The following is a 22,898-nucleotide window of genomic DNA, read 5'->3' on the forward strand; positions in this document are numbered from 1 at the left end:
GGGAAGGTAACAGCGTTCCGTGCGCCTTTGGCGTCTAGTCATGCCGGCCACATGACCACGGAGATGTCCTCGGACAAGCGCTGGCTCTTCGGCTTTGAAACGGAGATGAGCACCGGCCCCTAGAGTCGGAAATGACTAGCACGCATGTGCAGGGGAAACTTTACGTTTACATATATATATATATATATATATATATATATATATATATGCATTCAAATGAGAAAAAAATAAGTTGCAGCCAAAGACTAGGGCATAATAAAGCTCAGTAGCGTAAAACAGGAGACATATAAAGAACAAATGGTTAAAATTAACAGACTAGCATATCCATTAGATGATTGCACACTTTGTGTATAATATAGCAGAATTTAGCAACTTTAAGAATAACAGAGTAATACAAAAGTAAAAATGAAATTAGAAAATTGGGAAATTTGCTTCAGTACGAGGTTATGAACGCTAATTATACCAGCATAATAAAACGCAATATAGCAAATGTTCTTATTTTGGCTCCATCAATCACGGCAGTGTTCTGTCTCACATTCCCTTTGCTTTCCTTCCTCATCCATAGATGGGCTACTTAAAGCTTTTGCTGATTGAGAATTTCAAATCCTGGCGGGGACAGCAATGCATTGGGCCGTTCAAGAAATTCACTTGTATCATTGGACCTAATGGCTCAGGTAATGTGTGGAAATGAGTTCTAGCAGTTCCCTTCAGTCAGGACAGGGCTTTTCAACCAGTGGTACGGGTACCACCTGTGGTACATTGGCACCTGGCAGGTGGTACGAGACCATCCTAGAAAAGTAGCCGGGGAGGGGAATGAGCTGAACTGGTGGCAGCACCGCACAAGCCTGAGCAAGAGATGGGTGGAGCTAGGCGACTGGTGGTACTCGGATGTTGCCATATCCTAAAAGTAAAATGTGTGAAAAGGTTGAAGAGCCTTGAGTTAGGACCCTCCTAGACTTCTGTATCCTTTTTCAACACCTATTGTACCTATTTTATCCTATACATGGTTGCATTTTTTCAAGATGTTTCCCTCCCCTGCTAGACTGGCTGTAGTACAGTATTGTGCAATTGTTCTTGTTGAAAAGCAAAAATGCTTTAGGTAAGTAAAATATTATTGATTAAAGGGTACAAACAAATTAAGCTATATAAATAGCTATTTAATTTATATTGGCAGTAAAATATTAATCTGTACAAGAAATGCCATTCCATTGGGGAAGAAGAAATGTTGTGTTTAGAAGGAACATTAAGAATTAAGAATTCCCTTAGTAAGTGTTTACAGCAGGTAAAGGGATATATCAGTGTAGGGTGAAAATGGTTTCATGAAATTTAAAACAGTGATATTTGTAATTCTAATTTATAACTATAAAAAGCTATTTTAACATTTTATGCAATTAAAGGGAAATCAAATGTAATGGATGCCCTTAGCTTTGTAATGGGTGAAAAGACATCTAATTTAAGAGTGAAGCACATTCAGGAACTCATACATGGGGCACATGTTGGAAAGCCAGTTTCTTCAAGTGGAAGTGTAACAATGGTGTATGTAGAAGAAAATGGGGAAGAGAGAAGATTTTCAAGGATTATTCGAGGCAAGTACAATTTTTTCTAAAAATGAAATATTGTGAAGTATTGTTTTGTTCAATTACATGTGGCAAATTTATGTCATAGGCTGTTGGATAAATTCACATTTTATAAAATGGGAATATCTTTGTTGTCTGGTATATGATTAAGCATAGCGAGAAGAGCAGAAAATCTATGGATTGGACAATATCAAGTATTGATATACTTAATAGGATATATTGGATAATATCACCTTCTGCCCTGGCTCCTGCCCTCTAGAACATTATGCCTCCTGGGTGAGATTGCGCCCACCCTTTTGGCCTTCCGAAAAGCCCTGATGGGAGCAGCTCATTTTAGAAGTAGTTAATAAAATCCCACCTCCTCCATGTATGTATCTTGTTCCTTTCCTTTCCTTTCCTTTCCTTTCCTTTCCTTTCCTTTCCTTTCCTTTCCTTTCCTTTCCTTTCCATCCTTGTTAATTTTTAAGTCAATTTTAGTGTTAACATTTATTGTTCTAATGTTTTATTTTGTTGCTTTTGTTCATAGTAAGCCACCTAAAGTCGCCTTAGGCAAGATGGGAGGCATATAAGTTTAATAAATAAAATTAAATATTAAAGTAATTGTTGTTAGGAATAAAACTGCCAATGTACATTATTTTAAAGGCATACACCAAATACTTTTAAAAAAACATGTAAAATAAAACGAATAGATACTAATACAGTATAAGACAACATTTTGTTATAAAATGATATTTTTCATAGGCAAAATAAATATACAGAATAAAAGAATTGAAAGGAACCTTGGAGGTCTTCTAGTCCAACTTCTCCTTTTCTATCAAGAGACCCTATACCATTCTGGGCAAATGGCTGTCCAATCTCTTCTTAAAAACTTCCAGTGATGGGTACCCACAACATCTGGATGCAAGCCATTCCACTGATTAATTGTTCTCATTGACAGGAATTTTCTCCTTAATTCTAGGTTGGATCTCTTTGTTAAACTTCCATCCATTACTTCTTATCTTGTCCTTAGTTGCTTTGGAGAATAGGTTGACCCCCTATTCTCTGGACAGCCTCTCAAATATTGGAAGACTGCTATCGTGTCACCCCAGTCCTTCTCTTTGTTAGACAAACATTTCCATTTCTCATATCTGTTCATCATATGGTTTAACCTCTAATCCGTTAATCGTCTTTGTTACTTTTCTCTGCACTCTTTTCTAGCATCCAACATCTTTTTTGTACCATGTTGACCAAATTTGGATGCAGTATTCCAATCTAAATGTGCCAGTGCAATATAAAGTGGCACTAATACTTCACGTGATCTTGATACAATCCCTCTGTTGATGCAGCCTAGGACTGCATTGGCTCTTTTGGCAACTATAGCACATTGCTGGCTCATAACATAAATTATTGTCCACTAGGACTCCTACATCCCTCTCACAGTTACTGCTAAGGTTTTTAAAAAATAAATTATAAGCAAGTGAAATTCAGGAAGTAAAACACAACAAAATTATTAGGGGCATAAACAAAACAGCTGCTTAACATGCAGAATTACAATATGCATAATTATAGCTTTAAATATGAAGTGAAATATTTATGCAATGCAAAATTTGCAATATCTCAGTACAGATTTAAAAAGAAATAGTTTGCTGTTAGGTCCAAGCTGTGTATCCATGAGAAAGGAAAGGAAAAGAAAGAGGAGGAAGGGAGGGGGAGAGAGAGAGAGAGAAAAGAAAGAGAAAGAAAGAAAGCCTTATACTGTATTTTCCGGCGTATAAGACGACTGGGTGTATAAGATGACCCACTACATTTCCTGTTAAATTATAGGGTTTGGGCTATACACACCATATAAGACTACCCCTCTTCCAACGCACACCAAATAAAAATTAAAAAACATGAGATTTGATTTTAATATGGTAATTTTAATTCAAATGCTTATGACATGCAGGTACTTAGTAAGAAAACTGTCACTTATAAACATAAGGCTGTTTGTCATCAAACATGTAAACATAAAACAGTGCAAGATTAAACTTTTCCTAATTCACTCTAAAGCTTTCCCTGCGCAGACCAAATGGGAGATCCACTCCAGGTTTTCCAGCCAGCCCGCCCAGTTCCTGAGTCAAATGTGTCCTTAGAGCTAAGCAGCTGCTCTGCTGCTGTATTCCCCACCTGCCTTTCAAGTTGGGATAGACTGCAGCTGCTGTTCAACTTTAGAAGGAAAGATGCCCAGACCCCAGCCTGTAAAAAATCACAGACTGCAGCTTCTTCTCCAATTGGTCCCGCTTTCCCTGCACAGACCAAATGGGAGATCCGCTCCAGGTTTTCCAGCCAGCCCTGTCCCTAAAGTTTCAGCACCCGGCATATAAGACGACCCCTGACTTTTGAGAAGATTTTCATGGGTTAAAAAGTTGTCTTATACGCCAGAAAATATGGTAGTTATGCAGAAGGGAATTTAGGAAAAATGATCAAGCAAAACAAGACAGCTTACAAAGAGAAGGAAAAAATTAGAAAACCAAAAACGCTTACTTTGTTTCATGCAAGGATCTAGCCCAAAAACTAGCTTGAAAGTTGCAAATAACAAAATTATTTGCAACAAAAATATTTCTTAAAAATTAAAAAGAAATAAATTTGTTTTATTGGGTTTCTGTACTGTATAATAAAGTGGCAAGAAGCTTGTTTAATGCTGTAAACAATGAGGACAGTATAATGAGATCTGTAGTTAAGTGTAAAAATATAATTGCAGACAGCCATCTTCTAGAAATAGTCTGTTTATAGCTAATGTTTTACAGTGAAAATATATTTATTTTCCAAATGTTGGATTTCTGTACACTGTTTCTATACATTTTGAAAAATGGTGGGTTGGGTATTAACTTCTTATTTTGTTGCTTCTTTCAAAATTAGGCAGTGGATCTGAGTTTCTTGTTAATGGTACTGCTGTTAACCGATCTATGTATACAAAGGCACTTGCGGACATTGGCATAATTGCAAGAGCAAAGAATTGTCTAGTTTTTCAGGTAAATGTGTTCAAAATTTAATATAGCATAAATTACATGTTTATATTATTGGTAATATTTTTTTAATTTTGATCCAAATATTTAGAAGAATGTGTGGGATAAGATGGCTTCAGCAATGATTTTTTTAATCTTACAGCACCATATTTGCCACTTTTAGATACAACTGTCACTTTGGACTGCATATCTTTCCAGTTTAAAAATATCTCTTGAATTGTAGTGACTGGTGGCAAGGAGTTGTATAAGCATTTCCAAGTATAACTATTTCTGGAGAGAGATACTTGCATCACAGTGTCTTCAAAATTAGTAAACTCACATTTTAATCTGGAGGGTCCCTTAGGCCTGGCCTGCAGCTTCTGCTCTTACCAAAAGGAGCAGCAAGTATGTTCTAGAACAGGGGTGTCAAACTGCCAGCCCGCGGGCCGGACGCATCACACGGAAGCTGCACCCACTCCATTGCCAGCAATGGCAAAACAGTCCCAATACGTCACACGACGTCACATGACATTGCGAGTTTGACATGTCTGTTCTAGAAGATTCCTAGCGCTGCCATAAAATGTAGCAGGAGAGCTACACTGGCTGCCAGTTTTAACATGACTTCCCTTATTATACTGTTAATCTAATGTTTACTTGATTGTCCATTTCCCATGTTTGAAAGGAATTTATGGGTAAATAATCTGAGAGTTGAATACGTGCCACTGTATATTTTCTTGACATGGATTTATATAATACTTCCAGTATCTGGAGTAATTTATGCACTGTCTTTAACATTTTTTTCTGATGCCAGGTATAGGATTTATATACAGGTTTGAATAAAGAAATTTATGAAATTAACTCCCTCATGTCTGGCCCTTCCTGGCTCTGCATACTATTGATATATCAGATAATATTGTTATCACCATAAGAATGAAAAAACTTCGGTAAAGAATGTTGGTTGTTTTCTAATTTTATAGAAAACAACCAACATTCTTTACCGAAGTTTTTAAGGTCTTATTTCCAGAATCTTTTTCATTTTGTTCAATTTTAACATTTTAAAATAAATAGAATTATTATTATAGGGTGAAGTTGAAGCAATTGCAATGAAGAAACCCAAAGAAAGAACTCAGCTTTTTGAACAAATTAGTAACTCAGGAGAGCTTGCTGCTGAATATGCAGAAAAGAAGAGGGATTTGCAAAAGGCAGAGGAAGATGCACAGTTCAGTTACAACAAGAAGAAAAATGTTGCAGCTGAGCGCAAACGTGCAAAATTAGAAAAAGAGGAGGTGAATTCAGAAAAAAATAGTTTGGGTTCTTAAGTTAGTATATAAAATGAAAAATTTATGTTGTCAGTGGAAAAAATCATAGTTGAGTTTATCTTTTTTAAATTAAGTTTTCTGGCAGATTCTTATCATGAGAATAAAGATTAAGTTATGCCATGATACTGTTAATTTTCCTGTCTTATTTTGACTGTTATAAATAAAATGATAATACAAGAAAGATTGCATAGTGGTACTAACCTTTGATCAGATTTTTTTTTTAAAAAATGAGAGTATTCTGAATATCAGAAAACCAACTCAGTTTAATTTTATCAGAGTCCTTTGAAATTTGAAACATTTTCACATTGAAGCAGCTAGTCTGACCCTAGGAAAATTGTATTAATGCTGTACAAACAATATTAGAAGTGTTCTTAATTTAAAATGGAATTAAACTATTAGCAAAGAAGCTATATACCCTAACAATGGGGTGACAGGAATTGCAGCCAGATTTCCTTCATAACCTAAATCATATACCTAAAATAATTAAACTCAACAATAAAGGAGGGAAAGAAGGATAGCATCCTATGTGTTGCTGTGTATTCTAGCCATTATCTCCAGCTCTTACTAAGCAATTTTAAGAATTCTATAACAATGTACTATAATATAGAAATTTTAAGAACATGTATTATTAAGCCAGTCATTAATATGAATACAATCCTTTCCTATAATATATGTCTAACAATCATGATTATCCCAAAGATGCTTTTTCATGAGGCAAGTGGACTTCCTTAAGAAAGTCCAGTTGACTTGTGAAAAAGCATCTTTGGAATAACTATGACCTGGATGACTAAGAATATCCATAGACAATAATCATGGTTAAAATTTCTTAGTTATGAGATAAAGAAAAATGATAATGTTGAGGCTTGAATGGAGGTGAGGCTCTCACTCTAATATGCTATTAATCAGTTTTATTTTATTTTTATTTTAATTCCATTTATATCCCGCCCTTCTCCGAAGACTCAGGGCAGCTTACAAGCTTAGCAGTAGCCTTCATTCTATGTATATGCCTGCTTATTAGGGCTTTCACACACACCCCCAAGCGGCATTATTACAAAGTCAGCTTATTGCCCCCAACAATCTGGGTCCTCATTTTACCTACCTCGGAAGGATGGAAGGCTGAGTCAACCTTGAGCCTGGTGGGATGCGAACCTGCACTAATTGCAGGCAGCTGGTGTTACTTAAGGAGGCATTAGCCCACTGCTCCACCAAGGCTCTTGGTGACTTTAGGAGCAAAATACATAGTACAATGCAGCTATATAGCTATCCAGAGAAAATATTCTTATCTTCAATTATTTATATGGGTCTCTTGATGGATGTACAACAAGCTACTAATACTATTACAAATGTTAGCAAAATACTAATATGGACTCTTTTTTATAATTGAAAGGCATGTGCCTAACTCACAATTAAGATTTACCACTGCATATGAGTTCATAGCTAATCATTTTGTTGACTATAGGCAGAACGTTATCAGGAGTTGTTTGAAGAACTGACAGAACATAAAAAGCAGTTGCAACTTTTCCGATTGTATCACAATGAGCAAAAAATCAAATTTCTTAATAATAAACTGGCTGAAAAAACCAGGACTATCGGTACTAAGAAAATTGCTGTTTCTCATGCAGAAGAAACCATGAAAGCCAAGAAATCTGCTTTTGGGATGTTAACTAGAAGCAACCACCACATTGAAAAAGAAATTAGGTGAGTGCATCTAACAAATAAGCTGTGCCTAATAGTTAATATTAGATGTTTTTGAACTTTCTCAATTTTTTTTGAAAATTGTATTCCTTTGTAGAGCTCTAGAAATTATACTGAATCAAAAGAGACCTCAGTATATTAAAGCAAAGGAAAAAACTTCTCACCAAATTAAAAAAGTAGATATGGCTAAAAAAAAATTAAGAGACCATGTGAAAGTGCAAGCTAAGCAAGAAGAAGGCAAAAGGGAATTGGAGGTAGAGCTGGCTGAGATTGATAAAGCTTGGAGAGCATTTGAAAAAAAGGTCGAAGAAGAGGCACAACATCTAGGAAGAGAAGTTTTGCTGGAGGAAAGTCAGGTAAATTTCAAGGCAAATATATAATATTCAGAGGAGCAGATTTGGATTATAAATTGGATCATTGTAGTTACATACTTAAATCAGAAGTTAATTATTCTTTATGGTCATCATTGCTACACAATGTTAATAATAATTTGCACTCTACTGCATATCTACAATGCAGATTTGCACAGAAATGGAGAGAGATGTAGTGATAATAGTTAATGTGTTTGGCTAGGAATGGGGGAAACCTAAATTCCAGTTCCACCATCAGCCATGGAAGCTTGGTAACTCTGGTCCGATCACTTTCAGCCCAACTCACTTAGTAGGGATGTAATGGGAAAAAATAGAAAGCATACTTTTTATGGCTCCAGAATGATGGCAAGATATAAATTTAATAAATAAATGCAATAAGTTGTGTTTGTGTGTGAGAGAGATCTACAATATATGTACACATTAATATATAATTCAGTCTTGAATCTTGAATCCTCATATGTGCCTTCCCCTTTAAATTTTGAGGTATAATCAATTAACTATTAGTACATTTTCTTCCTAAAAAGTTTATTCAAATGAACATTCACCCTTAAAACTTGAACGACTCAACTTCTAATTCACTAGGCTGTAATCCAGTTTTGGTCACCATGAGGTAAAAAAGATGTTGAGACTGGAAAGAGTACAGAGAAGAGCAACAAAGATGATTAGGGGACTGGAGGCTAAAACATATAAGGAACGATTGCTGGAATTGGGTACATCTAGTAGATTAATGGAGAGAAGGACGAGGGGTGACATGATAGCAGTCTTCCAATATCTCAGGGGCTGCCCCAAAGAAGAGGGAGTCAAGCTATTCTCCAAAGCACCTGAAGGCAGGACAAGAAGCAACGGATAGAAACTAATCAAGGAGAGAAGCAACCTGGAACTAAGGAGAAACTTCCTGACAGTTAGAACAATTAATCAGTGGAACAACCTGCCTCCAGAAGCTGTGAATGCTCCAACACTGGAAGTTTTTAAGAAAAGACTGGATAGCCATTTGTCTGAAATGATAAAGGGTTTCCTGCCTGAGCAGGGGGTTGGACTGGATGACCTCCAAGGTCCCTTCCAACTTTACTATTATGATTATAAGTAATAAGATTTAAATAATCTGAAAAACTAGAATATTTTGAGGAAAATGCATTATAAAGGAGTAACCATAATGCTAAATAATATAATCCAAAGATAAAGGCTTAAATTCCATATCCAGATTGGATTGTATAACAATTAGCATCACATCTTAAAATACTATCATGGACAAGATATATATATACTTCTACAGCAAATCAAGATGAGCATATAACAGAAATTCTATGAAAAGTTAAAGCTTGCTATAATTCATTTAAAATAGCTCTAATGAGTGATTTCAAAGTAAAAATGGCAAATGTGAAGATCTAATGTGACTTATATCTTAGAAATGAACATGCTGGAATATCTATGTAGTTCTCTGAAGAACAATAATACATTTGCCTTAGATAAATTACCTGTGTCTGTGTGTGTGTGTGTGTTTAGGTCTCTGTAGATTCCTGACGACTGTCTAGATTAGACTTTATAGTTTATTGGAAAGAATTCAGAAGTTCTTTTGCCTTCTTCCCAGGGCTGAGAAAAATGGACTGGCCTACTGGCTTTGTGTTTAAGGACTAGAACTCAGTCTCCCTGTTTGTAGCAGGTAGTCTTCGACTTACAACCTTTTGTTTAGTGACCATTTAAAGTTACAATGGCACTGAAAAAAGTGACTTATGACCAGTTTTCACACTTATGACCGTTGCAGCATCCTCATGGCCATGTGATCAAAATTCAGGCAATTGGCAACTTGGATGTATTTATGATGGTTGCACTGTCTGGGGTCATGTTATCACCATTTATAACCTTCCCAGCTGACTTCTGACAAGCATAGCCAATGGGGGAAGCCAGATTCACTTAACAGCCACACAATTCACTTAACAACTGCAGTGTTTCACTTAACAACCATGGCAGAAAGATTGTAAAATGAGGCAGGACTCGCTTAGCAGCAGAAACTTTGGGCTCAATTGTGTTTGTAAGTGGAGGACCACCTGTAATAGGTTCTAATCATAATCCGATAATGGCAGAATCACTGCAGTTATTCAATAAGGGACACTGTTAAGTGAATTTGACTTCCCCTTGACTTTGCTTGTCAGAAGGTTGCAAAAGGTCATCATATGACTTCAGGCAATGCAACTGTCATAAATATGAGTCAGTTGTGAAGCATCTGAATTTTGATCATGGGGATGCTTCAATGGTTGTGACTGTGAAGAATGGTCATGTCAATTTTTTCCAGTGCCTTTGAATGGTCACTAAATGAACTGTTGTAAGTCGAGGACTACCTGTATTGAATGACAGTATGATTTATATGATATATTTAGGGATACAATCCCGTACACAGGATGAAGGTTTCTTTATTTGTGTGCAGGTAAATCAGTATCAGGAATTGAAAGAATTGGTTCGTAAAAAAGTAGCCACGTTAACTCAGCAACGGGAAAAACTGTTATGGGAGCAGAAAGCGGATATGGAAAAGATGTCATTTGATAAGCGGAGACAAAAAGAAACTGAGGTATGTATAAATAATCATTGTTTGGGAGCCAAGAACAATGTTCTAAAAATAATTAGCTCCTTTTTATTACGTCTGTGCTGAAGACTTACAGTTTAAATTTAACATAAATGGAAAAATTCTAGCAAAGATAATCAAGCAATAGGTTTGCAAAAATCATGGTACTGAGAACAGTCACCACAAAAATTCATTTTAGTCATGGACTACTGTAAAATACAAACAGGAAAAATTACATCCATCTTAACAATTCCATTAAAGCTTAAAACAGACAGGAGATAACTAAAAATTAGTATTGCTAGCACAATACTGTAAAATTCAAAATTAAAATATCTACTTTTTAATATTAATAGTAAAACTAGACTAAAGGGTGACCTCTGAAGGCCAAAAAAAGATGTAAAAAAATAAAGATTAGTAGTTTTTTTTTAAAAAAAATCTCAGTGACTTTACACATGCCAATACCCTTAATTTTCTTTTTGAGAATTTCAGTTGTTCCTAGGCAAAATCTAGCTACATGGTATGCAATAAATGGTTCCTTATTTTAGAGGATAAAATCAAGAGGAAAATTTTCATTATAAGGTATAATACACATAAATAAAGGAAGAATGGTCTGAAAAGATTTTGTTTTTGTTGTACTAAATTGAAAAACATTTTATGAGAAAAACAATTTAATAACAGTAATTTAAAAAAAAATAAGGTCTTTAAAATTTCTTATATGTATAACCAATTTTTAATATATCTTACTACATACTTTTAGGAAAATATAAAGCATATCATAGAACAGATAGAAGATAATGAAAGAAGGATGGAGAAGCTTATCGAATACATTAGGACATGTTCGTATGTATTTATAACATCTATTTTAATTAATAATTTCCTGCACTAAAACAGGCTTGTAAGATGCAAATCTTGCTAAAGTTCATTTGGTTTTCTGTATTACTTACATTGCCGTCCAAATGGATTATTCAAGAACAGTCTAGGAAACATTAAGATCTAGCATATCCTCAGAAGTTCTGGGATGAGTGTAATAATGATACATGATATATGATCCACCTCCTTCGCGTTATTTATCTAAGTATGCACTAATTTCACAAAACTCAGACATGCATCTCAATTTGGGATTTGCAAACTAAGGGCACTTGACTTACAGGCATTGGCCATCAAAATTTATAATAATTTTATTAAATTAAATTATTTGTCCAATTCTTTATTTTACCTTTTGGCTTGAATTGAAGGGAATCTTTAGAAGAAAAAAAGCAACAAGAAGAAATGCTAACAAATGAGATTCAAACTTCAAAGATCAGAATAGCCCAAATAAATGAAGAACTGAGTAAAGTTGTTAGTGATTTGCAGACTGCTAAAATTGATGTCCATGAAGGGAAACGCCAGCAGAAGAGGGCAGAAAATTTGGAGAGCCTCAAAAGATTATATCCTGATTTTGTGGTAATTAATTAGATTAATTCTTTTAATTTCACTTCAGTTTGTTTACAAATAAATAGCTCCTTTAATGGTACATCCTATTTGGTTATTTGTTAATACTGAACACTATTCAAGACAAGCTCAATGCCATGGAGATAAATGCAGCAAGAACTGTCAAGACAGATTAATATTTTTCAATATAGGTTTAAACAAGGTTTCCCAGAGTGATCAGTCCTGATCCTCAAAGATTGATGGGACTATACAAAGGGATGATGATGATGTTTCGTTGCACAATCAGACAGTTGTTCATACTGGATTTGGCATTTTTATCCATCTATCAAGTCCTTCCCAAGGACCTGGGATGGGCTGACGTTATTTGTGGTGTTAAAGGAATCATCACAGGATATAAGCTATTCCAAGAAAAGCTGCCTTTTGCACTTGACTGATGGTGATTTTGTTAATGTCGATGGTTTTCAGCTGGTGCTGCAGTTGTTTGTTATCGTGTTATTCATAGAACCATTAGTTAAAGAAGTATTTATTAAATTATTTTCACATAATGTTTGAGGACCGATTAAACAATCTGAAGCTTCATGAAGAGTTTGATGAGTTGAAGAGTTTTTTTGGGCGGTGGGCTAGTTTAAACAAGCAAACCTTCAAGCAATTGATATCAATTTTTAATTTTTTTTATTTATGTACATACACTACCTACTCACCAGATGCTAGCAATTTAAAATTATAAAAACGTAAATAGTAATATCCGTTCTGAATTAAATACTATTAAAATACTATCTATTTGCTGTTGCCTACTTAGCTTTATCCATTCTAAACAAGTCACCTTCCTAAAGGTGCAGCCACCCTGACCTGGGGCAGCAAATTGAGGGGGCTTTGAGTATCTGCAACCCCGACCTCTGGGGGGGGGGAACTTAGGGCACTTGCTGTGGTTCGGACATATTAAGTGTTGTGTCCATTGAACATTGATTTCACTGAAACCAGTTGGAACAGTTTCTGGGCCATCTAGAAGGGCAGCTGACATAGAGCAAATTTCAGTTGTCGCACAAGGAGATGAGGAAGGACTCTGGTCCAGGAAGGCCTAAAATTGACAAGTTGAAATTAATCAAAGGCTTTACTGGGCACAGCTTCCCCCTGCTATTGAAGCAGGAACCTCCAAGAATGTGTAACTGCTCCTTCATAACTATGTGGAAGTGGTGGCTCCATCTTGCTGGGATTCAGACTCTTTTCAGTATCTTGCAGCCACCAGGTGCTAAGTTAAGACCCCCCCCCACACACACACACACACTGCATCTCCTGCTTGGCGGGAGAAATGCAGCTGCATATCTTCAGCATACTGCTGATATCTCGCTCAGCCCCTCCCCTTGGTGTTAGGAGTGCCCAGGCTCAACAGCTTCATATGAATGTTAAAAAATGCAAGGGACTGAGTAGGAAGGCCTTGCTAGAGAGAGGGGAAATTCCTTAGCAAAGCAACAAGGAGGGAAGCATTACTTAAGCCCAAACAAGGAGAGAGGAATGCCAGTGTCTCAGGTAGACAGGTCCCTAATTCACATTGCATTAAAGAGGACAAAGCATTCAGAGTGGCAAGATTCTGTTACCAAAGCTAATCTTAATCAAAGTACTTTTAGTTTTATTTTGAAGTAATTTATCTGGCTGACTTACGCTTTGGGCGTAATGAAAGAGCAAAATTATTTGCTGGATTTCCATACATGTTTATGGAAACTGGTGTCTCCATTAGTTGAAGTAATTTTATGTAAAAGTATAAATAGTTGCAAATTAGTACGCTATTCTTCTTTTAGTTTGGAAGACTTGTGGACTTGTGTCACCCCATCCATAAAAAATATCAGCTTGCAGTCACCAAAGTTTTTGGCAGATACATGACTGCAATTGTTGTGGCCTCAGAAAAGACAGCTAGAAGTTGCATTCGTTTCCTCAAGGAAGAAAGAGCTGAGCCGGAAACATTCCTTCCTTTGGATTACCTTGAAGTAAGCTGTAGCATCTGTTAATTCCAAATCTCACTCAGAATCTTTCATGGAAAGATCATAATATTTTAAATTTTATTCATCCTTTTTTTATTGTGTTCTGACATGAATCTTATAAGGAGGTGTACTTTGCATTGCCATTTTATCTCACTAGCTTTGTTTTGCTGTCCATTGTCTAATGTGTGTAGGTTTCTCTTCTGTTCCTAACTTCAAATTGGTTTGTTAATCATTTAGATTTTAGATTTTATTAGATTTATATACCATTTTATATATCATAAAATGTGCGTTAGTTTTTCTTAGATGCTTTTGTTTCTTGCAGTGTATTGATTAAAATATTTTATTCTGCTCTTCTATTACAAGGAACTCAAGTCATTTTGTCAGGACTTCTATCTAATATGAGATTTATCCACACCTTTTCATATGTAGGTTGAACCAATCAATGAACAATTAAGAGAAATAAGAGGTTCAAAACTGATAATGGATGTCATACAAACATCTTTTCCTCCATTGAAGAAAGTTATTCAGTTTGTCTGTGGAAATGGCCTTGTATGCGAAACAATAAAGGAAGCAAAACAGCTAGCATTTGATGGCCCACATCGCCTGAAAGTAAGTACTTGGCAGCTGAGTTTCAAAATATATATTTTTAAATGGTCTTTAATAAGTTTTGCGTGTTAGTCAAATTAGCTTTGGCTCTGCTGGAACTATATCCTTTAAAGATAGAGTTGGAACATAGACTGTTGGACTGTATCTTTACAGCTAAAGTCCTGACTCAGGTTTAAATCTGTTCTGTACCAGCCTACTACCGGCCCTGCAGAAAAGGCAGGGACAACCCCTATACAAACGGCAAGAGGCTGGAACTAAGCCTGCCAAATTTATTAACGTAAAACAGAGCAAAACAAGACACGAACCATGAAACAGGAGCTATTCAAACGGTTGCCTTCAGCAAACCAGCCCTCCCACACATTCCCCTTTTAAACAGTTCAGGGCGTGGCTTCTCTCTGCCTCTTTCCGAGGTGCCCCATTGCCTTCCTCTGTTTACTCCTGGTTGACTGCCTCCTGCGTCGGGCGTCCTTGAACAGGGCCAGCTGTGGGTCATCTTCATCCACGCTGTCAGGCTCACACAGCTGGGTCTGCGTCGTGACCAGATGGGAGGGGCCTGGCTGAGGGCTCTCATCAGCAAGCTCTTCAACACCCCTCTCCTCCTCCTCTGAGTCGTCCGACCCAACTGCCGAACCCACAGGCTGACCCTGAATCACAACAAAATCTTCTCTGCTTGTTGGCTTTTAGAAATGGCAAAGTACTGATTTTTTAAACTGCCGTTGTTCTGAAAGGTCCATTTACTTGACAAGGAAAGTGAATGCTTTTAATTTTTTTACTTTGAAATACTCAGTTTTAATTAGCATGAATTCAATTCATAATGGACTGAAAAGTTTGGTAACCTTAAAATATATTGTAAGCTCTTTATAAGCATTTAGGTAATATTTGAAATATACACGTAGCCCTTGCTTAGCAAACGCAATTGGCACTAGCAATTCTGTAGATAAAGCGACATCGTCACTAAGTGAAGCATCACATGACCATGATGGAGTTATGATATCACTTTTCATTCAGTTGTTAAGTTAGTCGCTGTGGGTTGTTATAGGAGACCTCACATGACCATGACTTGCTGCTGCTGGCTTCTCCATTGACTCTCAGTGTTGAAAACTGGTTGTAAAGCATCGATAGAAGAGAATATTTGTAGCTCAGGGTTGAACTGTGATGCTCTCTGAGCTTGGCTGTTTTCTTGCAGTCATTTCATTACCAAATTAGAAACTTCATTAGGGCTAGAAGGGAGTGGGATTTGCTCTCTTTTTGATTTACTAGTAGTGGTTTGCTCTATCACTAGTGGGAGTGTTGTTGTTGGTTCCTTGATTAGGCTGTTGTTTACTGTTAGCTTGTTTGTCCTAGTTAATAGTTCTTTCATTGGGGTATTGTTTACTGCTTGATTATTAATCTAGTACTAACCTTGGTGTTAATTTCTGGTTTTAAAGTGTACAAATGGTGATAAGGTGACTGCTGATCTGCCACAGTTGTAAGTGCCAGTTGCAAAGTGTCTTAATGTTGATTACGTGACCACAGGGATAGTGCTAAGGTTATAAAAGTGAAGACTAGCCATAATTACTTGTTCAGTATTGTCTTAACTTCAAATGTTGCTAAACAGCACAGTCATTAAGCGAGGTCTACTTGTGCTCTGATTCTGTTGTGATAACTTGAATCCTAAAGCCAAATGCAGGATAGTCATATCTAGGATAGTCAAGATATTCTAAATGTTGTTGTTGACTCTCTTCTTGTAAAATAGAATCCAAAAATAAAAAATGAATATTTTGTCAAGAGTACCAATGGTACTTGTGTCCAGGAATCAATTTAGTATAGTGGTTAAGGTGCTGGCCTAAAAACTGAGTTCTAGACCTCCCTTAAGGGACGCGGTGGCTCAGTGGGTTAGGACACTGAGCTTGTCGATCAGAAGGTCGGCAGTTTGGTGGATCAAATCCCAAGTGCCGCGTAGCAGAGTGAGCGCCTGTTACTCGTCCCAGCTTCTGCCCACCTAGCAGTTCGAAAGCACGTAAAAATGCAAGTAGAAAAATAGGGACCACTACGGTGGGAAGGTAACAGCGTTCTGTGCTAGTCATGCTGGCCACATGACCACGGAGATGTCCTCGGACAAGCGCTGGCTCTTCGGCTTTGAAACGGAGATGAGCACCGGCCCCTAGAGTCGGAAACGACTAGCACGCATGTGCGGGGGAACCTTTACCTTTTACCTTTACCTAGACCTCCCTTAGGTATAACAGATGGCTGATGACTAGGGACGAGTCCAAGCCATCTCATAGGGTGGTTGTGGGGAAAAGAAGAGGCAGGAGTATTAGGTAAGTTCACTGCCTTAAGTTATATATTAAAAGGGCAAAACAACATGGTAGTAGTAATAAAGATGATGCAAAAAACTACAGTAGTTATCTTTTAATTTAATTTTTTCTGTGTCTGCTTTTTCCCAATTTTCAGACAGTGGCTCTTGATGGAACTTTATTTTTGAAATCTGGAATAATTTCTGGAGGCTCAAGTTATTTGAAATTGAAGGCTAAATGCTGGGAAGAAAAAGAAATAAATGAACTTAAGGAACGAAGGGAGAAACTAATGGATGAACTAAAGGTAAAGCTATAAACCTATATGTGGCACTGTGTTCTAATTAAGAAGACATAAATCTATCAAAACTAAATTGTTGGTTTCACATTTTTTTTAAATACTGGGATATTTAAACATTGTTTACTTAATAAACATGTTATTTATTAAATAGGTTAGGGATGAGGAACTAATTGAGAATTGAAGGCAGTGGTAGAAGATAAAAGGAAAATACCATGAATGACACAATCCTTAACTCATAGCTAATCTTGCAGGTTGGAATACATCGGTACAATTAGAACAAAATAGTATTAACAATAGAATGAAACAGCTTAAATCAAGCCAGAATGTAATTTCAAAAAGGATCCTAATTTGCATTGAGCAACACTTTCCTTGATGATTATTCCTTCTGATTCTCCAACTCTTCTCCAGGTTAAGACATGTTTCTTATCTGGCAAGATGCCATTTCCTCCCAAAATGGAAGGCATAAGAACAAAGGTAGAGAGAGAAACATTTCAGTTTGAATGTCTTGGGCTTTGCTGCTCTTGATAGTTTTAGGTTTAATGCAGGGGTAGGCAACCTCGGCTCTTTTATGACTCATGGACTTCAACTCCCAGAATTCCTGAGTCAGGAATTCTGGGAGTTGAAGTCCATGAGTCATAAAAGAGCCGAGGTTGCCTACCCCTGGTTTAATGGATGAACTCTTTCATGTCTGGAATTTGTAGAATGTCTTCTACACATTTATTACACTGTACAACATCTCTCCATAGATCTTACTAAAAATTAAACACAAGGAGGCTGATTTAAAGCATTTACAAGCTCAGTGCCAAGGAATTCAAACCCGATACAAATATTCACAAAATGAACTAGAGATTCTTAAGAAAAAACGTCTGGCTAATTTCTACAAGGTAGAATCAGGCTTTCATATTTTCTCATTTGTCTTAACTATTGCTTAAATAATGTATTTTAAACCTCTGTTATAATGAAAAAATATTGTTACTTTTTTCTTTTTCTTTTTGAAAATCTATGCAGCATGTTCTTTGTATTGTATTATTTAGTTAAGTTACAGATTTCTGTTTTAGGTTTTGTAGTATTTTTTATGATATATTTCTTTAATACTGTTATGGTGAACTGACAAAAACCCATAATGGGATAACCTTATAAAGTGTTACAGTAAAAGGTAAGTTTACTTTGAATTGAATTTGACTTCTGGTAATTACATAAACTCCACCATACTTGCCATTTCCTCTTCCTGAATGCTTTTTCAACTGTTCAGTTGAAAAATCCTTGAGTTTGCAGGATGTCTCCTATTAAAATATTAAACCTGTTTAACTTTTTGAAATGAAATGTGACCCCCATAGTAAGCAATTAATTTTATAGACTGCTGGCAGCAAGAGTGTCCATTAAAGTAGAATGTTCAAAATTAGAGGTTTACCCCAACCTTAACAAGAACTCTGACTAGGGCATGGTTGACAAATAGGGTAAAGTGGATATGTATCCCCCTTCTTCCTCATAACAGTTCTTTGCAAGACCTGTCCTAAGATCTGCTGTCTGCCTGCTATCCCAGCCACTCCACTTCTGTATTCATTGATCTGCCAGTATATTCCTGTTCAGCAACTTTTGTTAAGGTCAAAACTTGGGAGTCCTCCTAGATTCACAGCTTTCCCTAGAAGACCATATAGTAGCTGTGACTAGGGGGGCCTTCGCCCAGGTTCGCCTGGTGCGCCAGTTGCGGCCCTATCTAGACCGGGATGCCTTACGTACGGTCACTCATGCGCTCGTGACCTCTCATCTTGACTACTGCAACGCTCTCTACATGGGGCTACCCTTGAAGACCACTCAGAGGCTCCAACTGGTACAGAATGCAGCCGCGAGAGTTGTGTTGGGAGTTTCCCGACACTCCCATGTCACACCTTTGCTCCGCGAGCTGCATTGGCTTCCAGTTGTCTTCTGGGTGAGGTTCAAGGTGTTAGTAATGACCTACAAAGCCCTACATGGCATGGGTCCGGAATACCTTGGGGAGCCTCTGCGGCCGGCGTCAACTTCCCTCCGCCCAGTACGCTTCCACAGAGAGGGCCTCCTCAGGGTGCCACCGGTCAAAGAATGCCGACTGGTGGCCCCCAGGGGGAGGGCGTTCTCTGTGGGTGCACCGGATCTTTGGAACCATCTTCCGGTCGAGCTCCAGATGGCACCCGATCTCCGCTCCTTCCGGCGCGATCTTAAAACCCATCTCTTTGAACAAGCTGGCCTGGCCTGATGGGACGGGGTTGGATTTTATAAATGGATTTTAACTTTTAATCTGTATTAATTTATTACGGGCACTGTTTAATTACTTTTTAATAATTTTTAATTTTTGTAACTTGTTTTTATGTATTGCCCTGTTCACCGCCCTGAGTCCTTCAGGAGAAGGGCGGTATACAAATTAAATTAATAAATAATTAATAAATAATTAAAATCCACTAAACCAAGTTTGTTAAATCATGGCTTTATTAATCAAATCAATTAGAATAGTCATCCATTAAATAAACCTTTTTTTCCCCATTTTTATTTCTATTTAGGAAAAATCTATGCTGGAAAGTGAACTGGTCAATATACAGTCACAATACACCATGCTGAATGAAGGAGTTTTACAAAGAACTGAAAAAACGAATGAGCTCCAAAAAAAAATTAATGAGGTATAGGTTTTCCATTCTAGCAGCACCTGGAATTGTGGCTGGCTAGCTCATAGCACTGGCTTAGGGTCTTTTTGTTCTACCTAACAAGTGATATTTTCAAATAAAGAATACCGTATTCTTAAGTCGAAGACACCATTTTTATGGAATGTGACCTTGAATGTGATCCTGTGCATTCCCTTGAAAAGCCTTGGCTGAAATTTTATATTGTATCAAGTTTAAGTCATGTTTTTGAAATTAGAAACTAACAATTTTTGGATTCCTAAGTGAAATATTTAAATCAAAGTAAAATATTTAAATTATACAGTAAATAAGGTGTGGGATCCATGTAGTAGTCCAATAACGTATTTTTGTCTTCAAAAGAATGTTAAAAATAAATGCTTTCTGTCAGTTATAAAACTGATATGGAATGGAATATTTTTACTCCCTGGATGAAAGTAAATGCTGAATGCAGCTGAAGGGATATAAAACCACAAAATAGAGTTTGAAATGCAGACAAACTTTTAAAATATTTTTTCTATCCTGCTTTGCGAATTTGTTGGAAACAGACTGAATCTCATTAACATTTTCCCAATCATTTCAGCAATAGTAAGTGGTATTTTAACAGCTTAATAAATTGAAATTAGTGTTTGTATAATATTGGAAATGTGAGGAAGAGGAAATGCCACAGAAACCCAACCCACAATTCTTGCATTTGAGATAGTGAAATACCACAGTGATTTTGCTAGCTTAAGGAAGAAAACACGTAATAGCAAATTTATTCCCCTATATCCTTTAATAGTTTCTACCTAGAACAATTTTCTTATGCTGGTAAAATTCATGTAACAAAAGACAGATTTTAAAATTCCTGTGTCTATTCCATATTACTTTATAAGATAAAAGAAGCATTCTTGTTTTTAGAGAATATATTTAATTCCTGTACTTTGGATGGTGGATGGTTGTATAATAGGTGGAAGACAATGTTTTTCGTTATTTCTGTGAAGAAATTGGCGTGGAGAACATTCGTGTATATGAAAAAGAACACATACAAAAGCAAGAAGAAGTTGACAGGAAGAGGTAAATATTCAGAACTGAAAAAGAATACTCATTCAGTAATTTCTTTGTTAAGTGCAGTCTTTAATATGTTTCATCTAGATAGAGGAAGTTCCTGCAAAGATAAAATGTTTGTCTGAATAGAAAATGATTTTTTTATAAAGTGAGGTACAGTAGGTGAAAGGAGAAATAAGAGCTTTGAGAAAGAAAGAAAGAAAGAAAAGAAAGAAAGAAAGAAAGAAAGAAAGAAAGAAAAAGAAAAGCAATAAATCCCCTTTAGGTTTGGGTAGAACCATAGTTGAACTATCTGGAAAAGTATGCCATAAGTGCATTTTTTATCTATCTAAGATATCCAGTATAACACAGTCTGTAGCATTTAAATATGTTGTTATAAATTTTAGGAAAGAGTATTCATGAATTTTCCTGATAGCCCTGTTGTAGATTTCTTGCGTGAGAAACAGGAATCCCTATCCTCACCAGTTGACAAAATAAATTGAGTTTTTACATTGTCTTCTATTTTGCAAAATTGTGTTTGGCTAGATCTGAATTTGAAAACCAGAAGACGAGACTGAATACACAACTTGAGTTCATTAATAGTCTCATAGAAAAGATGGTGAAGAAAAATAGTGTGCTAAAGGAGGACATTCACAAAGAAGAAGCTGAAATAATTCAACTGAAAAAGGCAACTAATAGTTTTATAATAATTTGAAATATATGCAAGTCAGTTAAAAAATATAACAGCACTTCTTACTATAAATTATTAATGATTATAGAAACACCTGTAGGACTTTATTGTACTGTAAATTAATAGTTTAGAATCAGGGAACTGTAAAAAATGTAAATCTACTTTCTCCATAATTTTATCTTAATCGGAAATCTATATTGTATGTGATTTTGCTGATTTATTTATACAACTTTAATGAAATCTGTTTGTTCTATACTGATTATTTTGCATTACCTATAAATAGAAGAGGAGGGTATATAAGTTTTGCAGATTATGTTAGCCGCATCCAGTAAGTCCAAACAGCAAGGTGTTTGGGGTCTAACAATATCTGGAAGGCTTGATGTGCCTTGTCCCCTGTCTAGATTAGTACTAACGTATAAGTGTGACTTATGAAGAAATTATTTATAGGTGTAGATGATGTATTGATAATTAAAAGGAAATACACATATTCTTTATTGAAACTTGTGTAAAATTTAATGTAGACATATGCATGTTTGAGAAGTTAATAATCATGGCAAAGTCACTAATTTTGATATTACCATTAATCTGTATTTGGCATCCTTCATTAGATAGTCTAGTGAAGAACCTGTTTAACAACTGGGGCATTTCTATATTTTAAAAAATGACATTTTTTTCTATATAGGATGAGGAAAACTTTTTACAAATGGTAAATGAAGTCATGGAAGAATTACAGCAGTTTAGGGAAAAGCAGAATATTAGTAGAAGCGATGTTGTAAAAGCACAGAATGAAGTTGAAGAATCAAGGAAGGCATTATTAACTTTAAATAGGTAACTGATTTTTGTTGAAAAGATAATTAATTTCACCTGAAATGGTCTTGTTGGGCCCGAGTTACAAACCTCTCACATTACTTTGAACTTTAATTCAACTATAATAGATCCTCTTTCAAAGGATTGGGACTAGCACTCAGTTCTTGTCTTCATATTTTGCATTTTCTCTTCAGATGGAAGTCTAATGCTTTGAAAAATGCTGTAAAATTTACCTGGCCACTAATTCAGTTTTATTTTTTTTCAACAATGCAAATTTTAGTGTTTAAGGTATTTGGAGGGAGAAGATTCCGACCTGTGGTAACTCCATCTTATCTGCTCCAGTGTGAAATCAGCTTGCTCCCATATCATTTGACCATTTAGAGTCTGCAATATTTTTATTTATAAAACAAATAAAGTTTATTTATTTAAAATTTATTTTTTATTTAATATTTATTTATAAATAAGGATGCCTTTTTAAAAATATTAATGATTGCATGACAGGCAGTGAACTCTGGCAGTTCACTTTCAGCAGACATACTAGTTCTGTATCTTGACATTGTTCGTCTCTGGGTTATCCTCATTCTCAACAAGATGAAATTCTTTCCATTTTTCTCCCTAACCTAACGCCTAATGTTCATGGTGGAACTTTATCCTTTA

At 36.1% G+C, this 22,898-nt stretch overlaps 1 protein-coding gene across 1 annotated transcript in view; it reads left to right on the forward strand.

The window, feature by feature from the left end:
• Nucleotides 1-565: 565 nt before the first annotated feature.
• Nucleotides 566-22,898, forward strand: part of SMC1B (structural maintenance of chromosomes 1B) — a gene marked incomplete at both ends in the record, with an annotated part of 31,844 nt that continues 9,511 nt past the window's right edge. The window contains 17 exons of the mRNA XM_081331000.1: nt 566-674; nt 1,398-1,590; nt 4,459-4,567; nt 5,623-5,826; nt 7,319-7,557; nt 7,652-7,910; nt 10,348-10,488; nt 11,240-11,322; nt 11,718-11,925; nt 13,710-13,895; nt 14,319-14,498; nt 16,929-17,075; nt 17,816-17,953; nt 19,604-19,720; nt 20,667-20,773; nt 21,290-21,431; nt 22,117-22,262. Of these exons, the coding sequence (XP_081187126.1) occupies nt 566-674; nt 1,398-1,590; nt 4,459-4,567; nt 5,623-5,826; nt 7,319-7,557; nt 7,652-7,910; nt 10,348-10,488; nt 11,240-11,322; nt 11,718-11,925; nt 13,710-13,895; nt 14,319-14,498; nt 16,929-17,075; nt 17,816-17,953; nt 19,604-19,720; nt 20,667-20,773; nt 21,290-21,431; nt 22,117-22,262 (2,708 nt within the window). The remainder of the gene's footprint in view (nt 675-1,397; nt 1,591-4,458; nt 4,568-5,622; nt 5,827-7,318; nt 7,558-7,651; nt 7,911-10,347; nt 10,489-11,239; nt 11,323-11,717; nt 11,926-13,709; nt 13,896-14,318; nt 14,499-16,928; nt 17,076-17,815; nt 17,954-19,603; nt 19,721-20,666; nt 20,774-21,289; nt 21,432-22,116; nt 22,263-22,898) is intronic.

This window comes from Vipera berus (assembly GCF_964194415.1).
Source record: "Vipera berus genome assembly, chromosome: 6".
In the NCBI taxonomy this organism is placed as follows: domain Eukaryota; kingdom Metazoa; phylum Chordata; class Lepidosauria; order Squamata; family Viperidae; genus Vipera; species Vipera berus.